We start from the raw sequence: 12,874 nt of genomic DNA, 5'->3' as shown, positions 1-12,874 counted from the left end.
TTGAAAAATCGGCCCTTAGTCGTTAGGCCGAACATTACGTCAAGCGAATTATATCTAGTACTTTATTATATTCATTTAATAGGTCGCACTTTCACTTTCACTACTTTCACTTTCCGGTGACCGGTCGTGGTGGAAAACCCTGAGGGAGGCCTTTGTCCAGCAGTGGACGTCCCACGGCTGAAACGACGACGACGACTTTCAAAATCTTCTTGTATTATAGGGTTACAAACAATAAACATCGTCTATTGAGACCTAAATAGAGCTCCCCATCCAGTCGTCAATCATTCTTCAAGTCCTGAATTAATTATAATTATAAATCTTCCATTCCTTACACACAGTTTTAACTTAAGTAGAAGAAGGAAGATATAATTGTAATAAATAATAATTTCCCCATTACGTTACTGTTATCTTATCATCTGCAAGGACTGCAAGTCTCACAGTGTTGTAGCCAAGTCGTAGCCTTGCGCAAGCAGCGGCAACCGGCAACCCCCCGCGCCGGTGATTCATGTCCACCCCAAATTGTTCCTCAAGAATGTGCCATTTTGGACGCATTGTCAAATACTTAATGACACATACGTTAAGTTAAAAACCGATCAGTCTAAATATTTTCTAATTTAGTTCGCGAGTTAGTTCAATGCATACCTATTTGTATAAGAATATAATTGTACATTTTGTATTATTAAAGAAGAGAAAATCCACTGATTGGTGTTTAGAAGCAAGGATAGGCGATAGTTAGGCTTTACGCGTTAAGTAAACAAGAACCCGAGCCGAGCTAACCTATCTTGACTAGGAATTAGGTAGGTACCGTAAAGGTTTTTATATTATTATGTAGATATGTATAAAAATAAAAGAGCTTTATGATCTCGTTTCGGAACTAGGTGAGAGTTCGGGACTGCAAACAAGATTGTTTGAGTTTGTGAGCATTAATTTATAGCAAGCATTCTAAGTAGTTGAGCAAACGACCCTTGAGATCGGAGCGCAAACAGCGCGGCTGGCGGGGCCGCGAGCCCGGGGCGGCCCGGGGAGGAAACGGGAAGGTCGGAAAAAGTCGCTTGTTTGCGCGCCGCGAAACAATGTGTGTTTGTCGATCTCTCGCTCGGAAATTAACCAAACTAATGTGAGAAACTAATATCGAAATAAATACTGCAAACAAGAGCCCTTCGTATTTACCCGTGGGCCGTGATCGTTTTATTTTCAATAGTTTAACGAGGCTTTTGTCATAAACAAATCCCATCAATCAACACCATAATGTCATTTATTGCAAATAAGTAAGTATTATTTACGTTTATGAAATAGGAATAAATTAAGATTCTTAACTGCAGATCCCAAAAATATTAGGTACACACATCTATAATACAGATATGAGTCATAAATCGATCTACTTAATGATTATATTATATTAACGGCATAACAATACTCAATAGTCTCATTACCTATTGAACAACATTCGGAATAATTTTCCTTGTTTTAATTATTGAAGCCACAAATAAACTATAATTGGAGGAAAATATATTTATTTAGAAAACAACCAACATTAACTTAATGATGTGGAAATATATTTTGCCCCATGACAGCGGAACAAATATATTTATTTACTAAACAATAAACATTATTACATATTTGAAGAATGAAGTGTTTGTTTGTTATTAATATAATCATAATCAAAGATAGAGTCGAAAATAAAGGATAAAAACGAGCATTTAAGGTTGATGTTCCGACCGTCCCTCCATACATTTTTGATTACCTCTAAACACTTAACACAGACACTATTTCTTTAAAACTAATCATTTTATCACTTCTCTATAATGAAATGTGTGCGCGTTCGACCTTTTTAATCAATAATTTACAATATTTACTTAGAAAAACAACAGTAAAATACCGGAAAAATTTGACACTTCTACAGTAGTGTGCGTGACTTTTGCCAAGCGAAACACGACATAAAGCACGACATCTAGCGCATAGACTATATACTTATTACAGATCTAGCGCGTCAATGTCTAAACGAAAGGCGATGTTTAGACATTGACGCGCTAGATGTCGTGCATTCGCGTTCGTTATCTTATGCATAATGAGCATAATTCTAATAAATCAAAGTTCTGTGTAAAAATTGAGTAATTTCATTTCCAATCGTTCAAAGAAAATAACAATAAAATAAAATAAAACTAATGACCTTAGAAACTATGTTTTTTTTTATTTATTACTCATTATTGTTCGTCCGTCGTAGGTCTGTAAACTGTATTGTACACTGAAGGTAAATGGTACTGTAGGTACTTTAGTTCGGCGTCGTCGCTCGTCGGCTTGATATAAAATTACATTCTTGATTTCATTGACACGCGCTATGATTTGCGCGCGGAATTTCTTGTGTTGTGAATTTATTTTTGTATGCTATGCATTTTAATTGATTCAAATTGCAATGTTTCTCTAGTATGCATTTGAGACTATATTGTAAATTGTAATAATTGATCGTGGGTATAGTAATTAATTATTCTAATAACGCAATTAGTAATATATGTATTTTCGGTGGGATTCAAAACAAAAAATTGGCCCGTGATTTTTATGAAATTTCACCACATTGCAAATCACATCAATCATAGTTCATACACATGTATGACGAATCACGAAAGTGATTAGTATTGTGGCTAACATTGACTCATCAGTTCATCACTGAAACCAGTGACAAATCAGTACCTATATCATATTGTGTTTGAATATTTTTAAACAATGATATAAGTATACAATTATTATAAATCGGTAAACTATCAAAGTAATCACAAACTTGCAAACATTGGTAAAATGTCCAGTAGTTTATGAGCCTATTCATTACAATCAAACAAACAAACAAAGTTTTCCTCTTTATAATATTAGTGTAGACAAACACTATGAATACGATCACGAATGCAAATTCGGGGATTTTCTAATTATTGCTAAATAATAATTGAATTCGTTTTGAAATACTCTATAATTTTTAGTGTATAAATAGACATTTATAATGTGGTGCTCATTTTTTTTGTACTGCTAACGCTATTGTAGGTACCTATTTTCGTTGTTTTATTTCAAGTGAACACGGCCATACAATTTTGTCACGAGCCGCCTATGATTGTAGGTACTTTTGTTAGGCTCCTTCGTCGTCCGCGTCGGCTCGAAAGTTCTTGATTTCATTGTCACGCGCTATGATTTGCGCGCGGATTTTCTTGTGTTGTGAATTTATTTTTGTATTATTATTATTTTTTATTTTTTTTTTTATTTTATTGATTCAAATAAAATATTTCACTAGTATGCATTTGAGACTATATTGTATTATGTATAATTTATCGTAGGTATAGTTATTCTTATAACGCAGTTATATTTTCGGTGGGACAATTTGACCCGTGATTTTTCTGAAATATCACCACGTTGCAAATCACATCAATCATACACACGTATGACGAAAGTATAGTGGCTATAATTGACTCATCAGTTCATCACTGAAACCAGTGATAAATCAGTACATATATCATATTTTATTGTGTTTGAATATTTTTTAAACAACGATATATACAATATTATTATAAATCGGTAAACTACCAAAGTACTTCCGAATTTTCAGACAGACAAACAAGTAGTTTGAACACGCAGTTTTCTTATACTAGTAGCAAAAATCAAAACCATAATATTATGTTTCCCTACTATATTTTACTAAAAGTCGAGTGCGTCGAAATCGTAAATAATAATATGTTTTTCACCTTCCTGGTTATTTTCCCATAGTAAATAGTGTTTTAGGTTTGTTGTTGTAGGTAGGAATAATAATAATTATTCTTATATGTTGGTTATGAAATGTATATTGAAATAATTTACTTTTACAAATCATTAGTGATATAAGTTTTGAGTGAAAATGCTTGGATCAGCATAATATTATATGGTACTTCAAATACATGTTTTGATAAAAAAAACAATAGTGTAATAAAATAAAACTGCGTTTTATTGTAATCAATGTTGACAATTTTAAATTCCAAAATTATTGATCAATAAAATAGTTTACACCAACAAATATAACTTTTATTTTTATAACAATCGTTCATAATATAAACCGTAGCAGGTGGCGTTTTGAAGTTCTGTCTACTCATACAGAAAAATGGAAAGCTTGTTTTTTTTGTAAACAATTTATTACTCATGTTGTTTGGCAACTCGAAGCGTGGTCGTCCGTCGTAGGTACTTTTGTTCGGCGTCGCGTCGTCGTCCGCGTCGGCTTGATATAAAACATTCTTGATTTCATTGACACGCGCTATGATTTGCGCGCGGAATTTCTTGTGTTGTGAATTTATTTTTGTATGCTATGCATTTTAATTGAATCAAATTGCAATATTTCTCTAGTATGCATTTGAGACTATATTGTAATAATTGATCGTGGGTAGGTATAGTAATTAATTATTCTAATAACGCAATTATATTTTCGGTGGGATTCAAAACAAAAAATTGGCCCGTGATTTTTATGAAATTTCACCACATTGCAAATTATATATTATACAATTACAATTACAATTATTATAAATCGGTAAACTATCAAAGTAATTACAAACTTGCAAAATATGCTTTTCCAAAATTCCAGACAGACACACAATTTTATTAGTTTGTTTTAGCAAAGTAGGTACCTATACCTATACGCTTACGTCGCGCGTCGCGTCGTCGAAAACGGTGCGCCCAGAAACAAACATACCTAATTCAGTTACAATCCTTTTTTTGTTCCGTAATTTATTGTATTTATTCTAATACGATTTTTTTTATTCGTCGGCCAGTTCTACTAGGTATAAAAAGATAAAATTGAAATATAATTATTGTAGCGACAGCCATATTATGTTACTATGTTTTCGTAAATATGTTTTTCACCTTCCTGGTTATTTTCACATAATCTTATCTTATATATAAAAATGAATCGCAAAATGTGTTGGTAAGCGCATAACTCGAGAACGGCTGAACCGATTTCGATCATTCTTTTTTTATTATATTCCTTGAAGTACGAGGATGGTTTTTATGTAGAGAAAACGTAAATATTATGTACCACGGGCGAAGCCGGGGCGGACCGCTAGTATATCTTATATATAAAAATGAATCGCAAAATGTGTTGGTAAGCGCATAACTCGAGAACGGCTGAACCGATTTCGATAATTCTTTTTTTATTATATTCCTTGAAGTACGAGGATGGTTTTTATGTAGAGAAAACGTAAACATGTACCACGGGCGAAGCCGGGGCGGACCGCTAGTCTTATATATAAAAATGAATCGCAAAATGTGTTGGTAAGCGCATAACTCGAGAACGGCTGAACCGATTTCGATAATTCTTTTTTTATTATATCCCTTGAAGTACGAGGATGGTTCTTATAGCTAGAGAGCTAGTTAGTTTAGTTTTAGTGCAGTGGCAGTGTAAATGTTGTTGTTGAGGTTATGTAAATTTAACACTTTAGTTAACTACCAAGATATAAAGAAATGAGGATAGGACACAATAACTATTGGTTGAGGTATTTATAAACTCATAATATACTTTTAAAAAAATCACGTTTTAATAAATTTCTAGAATTAAATTAGAACAGCTGATTCAAAATAGCCTAAAAAATCTTAATAATAATAATTACGCTTCACAGCAAGAAGAAATGTACCATATGTACCCGCACAAAGTCGATATTGTGTTGCCTACCGTTCGACTCAATGGCTAGGGTTGTAACTACCTTTAATAATTATTACCAAACTAATAAACCGAGTGATGCGAAATAACCATAATTCTTTTAGAGTTTGATAAAATGATCAGGCAGGTATTTTCTTTAATCCTCTGAATTCTCGGTTACTAAATTGTATCGTTGAAATTATTCTTAATCGCGTAAATTTAATAAATAATCATATGGAAAACACTTTTCATTTGTTTTTTTACTTTCACGCCCAACTACTATACAATAATTACGTTGTTTCGGTATTTTGACGAGAAAACGCAGGAAACATCCGTTGTATCATTTTAGATAGATTGTATATTTTGTATCTGTAGAATTGAAATCAAAGCTATGTATATGTTGTCTCCATTCTTTTCTTATCGGATTGTTGATCCCAATGCGAATGCGTCACTTAAATTTTATAAAAGACAATTAAGAACATCAAAAATAAAGTGATACGTAAATATTTCACAGTGCAATATATTATGTAATTAATAATAATTATATACTTATTTATGAAAAAATAATTACATCAGATTTAATAATAGCAATTGTTTTGAATGTACATAATATGAATAAATGATTACATCATAATAGTAATAATCACAATTGTTTTATTTCCCATTTGTTGCAACCCTAGCATATTTTCATGTAGCAGCAGAAGTACCTACACTGGCGGCGCGGCGGCATCGTGCGACATCAAAGGCATTGCCTTACTAGGTAAGTTTATAATGATTAACTCTTTAATAATTATTTTTGACTTTACTCATTTCTTTTATTATATAATTTACGTTTTACTTTTACAGAATCCGATTCAATGGATTATGAAGACGAGGCACACAACGCCATACGATAGTGATGATGAATGAACATTTCAATAAATGCATGCGTGTTTTTTTATGTTGTTTTGTAATTGTTAATTGTTTCTTAAATAAAGAAATAAACTAAATATTTAAATGATGATTTGTTATTTGCAACACAACTTTATATTTGAGATTCTTTACAAATGTATATTTAGTTTTGTATCATCAAATTTATAAATTTTATTCCATAGTTTTCAAAATTAAATGTAAATGACCATAAAAACATTAATAAAGTAAATCATTGATGTAAGGTCAGGGAACGTAATACATATATACATCTGACCATGTAGAAGCTAAGTCTTGTTGACTGCTGAAGTCTGTAAAGTTTTGTTGTCTGCTGAAGTCTGTACGCAATGAAAATGTCTGCCGTTTCGAAAATAAGTTTTTAAGACCCTAATAAATAAAATATATGAATGGCAGATCTGGTCAAATACTTTCAAAATTGTATTTTTTTCAGCACTTTCATAAGTGTCTGCCAGAATGTTATCCGCGTGATAATGGTCTGCCATTGTTATTTTCCGATAGTAATAATAATCTATTTTCAAATATCAAAATGGCAGACGTGGTCAAATGGTTTCAAAGTTCGCCAAAAATTTCCACCTGTCTTACCTAAGCGCGCGCCCCGTCCACCACTCTGGGCTTAGTGACTCCTCATCTCATGTATAGTAGGTATAGGGGAATCAACACACAAAAATCCAGGTCTGGTCAAATACATACAGGTAGCTTTGCGCTAGCTCTCTAGCTATTACTTCTTATGGAGAGAAAACGTAAACATGTACCACGGGCGAAGCCGGGGCGGACCGCTAGTAAATAATAAAATAATAAATAGTGTATTAGATTTGTTATTGTATCTTGTATACCTACGAATAATTATTCTTACGTCTTGTTGGGAAATGTTCAAATACCTACCTATTGAAATAATTTACTGTTACAAATCATTAGTGTTATTAGTTTTGAGTGAATAGGCATGGATCAGAAATTCAGAATATAATATGCTACTAACTACTCAAATACATACATGTTTACACAACAAACACCACTGACCTCTATAACTATAAGTTATAGAGGTCAGTGACCGTCAGTGACAAACACTATGGATACCTACGCTCGCGAATGCAAATTCGGTGATTTACTAATTATTGATACCTAGTCATTGAATTCGTTTTGAAATAGCCTGTACTTTGTAATTTTTAGTGTTATAGACATTTATAAAATGTGGTGCTCATTTTTTTGTAATAAATCATCCCGAACGCTATTGTATTTTCGTTGTTTTATTTCAAGTGAACACCTATACAATTTTGTCACGAGCCGCCTCTGGCCTCTGGGTGAAATAAACAAGTCAAATGATTTTTGTTCTAATTGTATTTTGGTAGTAGTTTGTTTAGAATTTACATTACCATTGTTTAATTTTTATTTTGTATTTGCAGTAAAATAAAAAGATGAAAAACTTCATTAGGTATATTGTACGACACCTCACTCTGAATCGCGCTAGCGAAATTTTTTCGTTACAGAGCACATATACAACTTTCGGACAATCTTCATTGAGGCCGGCCGGCAAATCGAGTATGTCGAGAAACTTCACTTATTCGATGGAGGTATTCTACCTTCCTTCCTCCACAGTTGTGGGACCCCGACGTGCATTGAACACGCAGCTTTCTGATACTAGTAGCTAAAATCAAAACCACAGATATGTCTGTGATCAAAACCATAATAATATTTTTACCTATTATTTTACTAAAAGTCGAGTGCATCGAAATCGTAAATATGTTTTTCACCTTCCTGGTTTTTTTTTCATAGTAAATAGTGTTTTTGATTTGTTGTTGTATGAATAATTATTCTTACTTGTTGGTTATGAAATGTATTTTGAAATAATTTACTTTTACAAATCATTAGTGATATTAGTTTTGAGTGAAAATGCTTGGATCAGCATAATATCATATTTGCTACTTCAAATACATGTTTTGATAAAAAAAAAACAATAGTGTAATGTAGGTAATAAAATAAAACTGCGTTTTATTGTAGGTAATCAATTTTGACATTATTTATTTCCCAAAATTACAATAAAATAGTTTACGCCAACAAATATAACTTTTATTTTTATAACAATCCTACTTCCTACTAATGCGAAAGTTCATACATGTTTCAAAAGAAAAACTTTTACTTTTACTATTATTTCAATTTATCCGGTTTAATTAAGACTTAATATTGATACATATGATCATTATAAATACAAATAGGAATTAACAATATAACGAATACGTGGCACAACTAAAATTTTACCGATACCACCCGTGGTCATTCTCCTTTGTGGGTCATTTGTAACAGGATGGCGGTTCTACAGCGAAAAAAGAAAAATGATGGTCAGAACGCTGATACCGGATACCTTAAGATACTGTAATATAAAATATTACTAGATTAGATAAAATATTATAGGTAGTATCTTCACCGTGTGTGACGCGCTTTACATTCACGCCATCTAGAGTTAAATCTTTATCATTTTTGTATACGTCTGTGTGTGTAAACGACCCTGTATGCAATGACAGATGTTAAAACGCATAATTTTACCGAATTGGGTGGATTTTAAGGCAATGATATAACATATTTCAATAAAATATAATATTCAGTAACCGCCATGACTATTCCTAGGTTTGATGACTATTCCAATTACGCAAAAACTCAAATAAACTAGAAATGTAGAATTCAGCGCCATCTAGCGGGATATTGGCTGGGAACAGATCGTTGCAATCACCTTAAAGAGGCGCTCGGGCCGCTGCAGGTGAGGCGCTAGCGTGTTTGCGGAGCGCGCTCTAACGCGCCATTTTACACGTCCCGAGCCCTCGCCTCTTCCCAAATTTGTACTGTTTATTTTTTGTCGTGTGGAGTGACGACTTAAGTGTCTCGAAATGACTTATTTGTATAGGCTCTCAGGAAAGGGATTAAGCTTCGACTGCGCAAATATCGCTCGTCCCGCCACTTTACAATTTTTTACATACGTTTTGAATGCATAATATTATGAATTATCTTCTACGAGTCGTTTGTCATTCATTCGAATTCACTATCGACGTTTAGGTACGTCGACGCGAGTTTTGATGACGGGCGGAAATATGAGAAGCCATAACGATGACATTTGCGTTTAAATCTCGCTAGCTGGAACCCCCGGCTAGGTCTTTAGGGATTGGAAACACCGGAGCAGTTCTGTGAACGGGTTGAGCTGTGGAGCACACGTGCGGCCGGCGGGCGGTCAGGCGCGGCGCACGTGCGGCCAGCAGCCGCGCGCTGCGGGCGCGACGAGCTGCCGACCGGACGGCCACATCGTACACACGACATCACATATGCGGGTCCCTTAATTGCAACCACGTGCCAACAACTTTGCCTTGTAAGACACGACGATTAACATTTCAACGTCGGTGTGTGACATTTCCGTGGCACTCGCAAGTGTGTATATTAATATTTAATTCGTATCTTTTGCCTTTCCTTATGTGACATTCGATATCGAAAGACCTAATATTTTCTCTTCTCGAACCTATGAAGTTAATAGCTAGTACTCGGCATAAATAGCATGCGGCTCACAGTCGGCCGCGTTACCTCGGGTTGAATGTAGCGATAAAGGTGTGTGTAAACAATAGAAGTGAACGCTCTCGGCAGTAGGGCAGTGTGGCTGAACATTATTACATCCGTGTTCTCGCGTTACACGACGCAGGCTCCGTCCCCGCGCGGAGGGCCGTCCGCCGCTCGCCGCCCGGGGGCTCCAGCTATGGCGCGCGCCTTTTGCGACCGCGGTCACTTAGCCTTCTACGGCAGCAATCAATCAGGAAGTACAAGACGGACGAGACGATTCACGATTATGTCATCAGCTGTTTTGATAGCAATTATAGTTCGTGATGATCCGTCCAAAGTAAACAAAGGATGGAAGTTGATTGTTCGAGACGATGGCCTCAAAGTTAATGAAATGGGAATAAGCATAAAATAAGCGAAAAGTAGCAAGTTTGAACGGCAAAACAGTCGCAGTAATGCATGCAAGGAGGTCGAGGCTCAGGTGGTATTGCATCGACCGCGGGATGCGGGGTGCGGGGGGGAGGGCGCGCGATAAGTCTCCCGAAGACGTTCCGAGCCATTAGCCGCGCCCCACTTGCGCCGACTGCTGTGAAATATGCGAAACTAATTGCGCACTAAACATTACTACGAGTACGGCTCCGTGCACGATGCAACATTCACATCTACCTATTCCTACTCGACAGCCGACTTGTAGTTTCTAGCTGTTATAGGTTTAGCCACGACTTCCAGAAGATCGTTAAAACTCCTTTTTGACTAAATATATCGAGATTCGATATCCCGCTAAAGTGGGTGTCTGAACCCGAGTACCTTACTAAGTAGGTACCTACAATATGGCAATTAAAAACAATCAATTGACGCAATAGGTTAAGTAGAAACAAGTTTAAGAATTATAATAATGTTTTTGAGAAACAAGTAAGCAATAAGTAAATGTGAGCGTTATCAGATCGATGAACATTATAAATGCTTCTTATGTTAATTCCAGTCGAAAACATTTGTGAATTATTGTTTCCGCCATTTCCAAACTTAACATTTCAAATTAGCCATATCGATATCGTTTAATTGAATAAAAGTGTAAATATGTAGGTAATATATGTGTAAGTAATAATATGTTAGTATGAGGTTTTTAGTAGTTTGTCGATTTTAATTCAAATGATAGAAAAGTAACCCTAGGTTATTTCACATAATATGCAGAACATTAATCATCATCTTATGCAGTATTGTTTAAAATGCAAGTATAGAGATGGTGCGTTCCTTCGCAGACTGCACTGGTGACCAGTCACGGGTCACCCAGGCTGCAGGCACAGCCCCGCACTGTGACTCACGCTGACGCACCACTCACCATTCGTCCTGATAATAGTTTCGCTAATTTTATTTCTGTCCAAAGTTCAGCACTTGTCAAATATTATTTATAGGTACCTAACATAATAAGCTTTGCATTTTTTTGCAATTGGTAGAGTATTTACACTAAAATTAATTATATGGTAGGTAAACTATATGTATTTTCGTCCGCTCCCTTGTTTGCACTTTAATATAATATCTTTCATCAACGAAGGAACGATCATTTTCGGGACAAGAATTCTGTCTGTCTCAGCTTTTACAGGTATCTGTATTCTGTATACCCATACACATCATAATCATCATTACTTAATTTAACTAATTGATGATTATGATGAAATTGGCTATACTGATACCTGATATACTTAATTTAACTAATAACACAGTTTTCCATTTATAATATCATTATTAAAGGCCTATTTTAAAATATAGGGACTGTAAGGAAAGGTGCCTCACCTACCGTATGTTATTTCTTATTTATTAATTATATTATAAGGTATCTCAAGTACAGACAAATTTTGCGATTAAGATTTAAGAGGAATATTATATTCTAAAGTGCCTTCTGTATTGTCTGTCAGCGGCGGCGGAGAGGGCGGGCAGCAGTACGCGCGCTGCTACGCGGCCGGCTCGCCCTACTTCGGCAACGGCGCCGACCTCACGCAGCCGCAGATCTGGACCACTAACACAGGTAGCGTATCTGGGGGCACGGCAGTGCCCCCGCCAAGTCGAGCAAAAAAAAAGCGGCACGGCCGTACCATCCTTTTCTCGAAGCAATTCGGGCCTCTTTCGACCCCCTATAATTCGGTTGTGGATAAAGCAAGAAACCTGAATCTTCAGTAACTAATCCGGCATTGTATAAACACGGAATATTTAAAATTTCAGTCAATTTGAACCAGTAGTTTAAGAATGACAACTTGTTAAAGTTTCTAAATTTTGTCACTCACTGACTCACCGATCATCAAAAGTCCAAGGCACTTCTAGCAGACTTAGAAGCTTCATATTTGGAATACATATAGAGTTTAGTGTCTTAATCATGGGAAAACTTAAATATTTTGTAATTTCGGTCCAGTTTTCCAAATACACCAACTGCATCAATAACTTTGTAATCCCATATAAATATATGAGCCTTTATTATAGAGCCTTTCTTTTTGATACCACCACCAGTGGTATCAAAAAGAAAGGCTCTACAAAAAGAAGTGAGATCCCATCAAAAACATCCTGTAAAAAACCCAAGTCTCGCAGCTCAGTCTTTCTACCGTCAAAAGTTGTGAGATCCATGTAATACCAAGTCGGTTAATCTATTTAGTGTCTACTTGAAGGACCTTCTGTCTTAAGTTATTACATAAGTTATTATCATGCCAATATTAAAAATATTTAACGTTTTAAACAAATAGATCGACTTGGACATCGCATGAAAACAAAATGAATATTACAATATTATATTAG

General features: G+C 35.1%; 1 protein-coding gene across 8 annotated transcripts in view; it reads left to right on the top strand.

Moving 5' to 3' along the window:
• The window catches only part of LOC149910025 (uncharacterized), a 50,782-nt gene that overhangs the window by 25,900 nt on the left and 12,008 nt on the right, over window positions 1–12,874 (top strand). For all 8 annotated transcript variants that reach the window (XM_090120128.1, XM_090120131.1, XM_090120132.1 and 5 more), the window contains exon 3: window positions 12,007–12,116. In XM_090120128.1, the coding sequence (XP_089976254.1) occupies window positions 12,007–12,116 (110 nt within the window). The remainder of the gene's footprint in view (window positions 1–12,006; window positions 12,117–12,874) is intronic.

The sequence above is a fragment of the Colias eurytheme genome, chromosome 3 (assembly GCF_061535395.1).
Source record: "Colias eurytheme isolate Ceu_HAF_F1 chromosome 3, ilColEury1 Martin Lab GWU primary, whole genome shotgun sequence".
Taxonomy (NCBI): Eukaryota; Metazoa; Arthropoda; class Insecta; order Lepidoptera; family Pieridae; genus Colias; species Colias eurytheme.
This window is presented reverse-complemented; position numbering and strand designations above follow the sequence as displayed.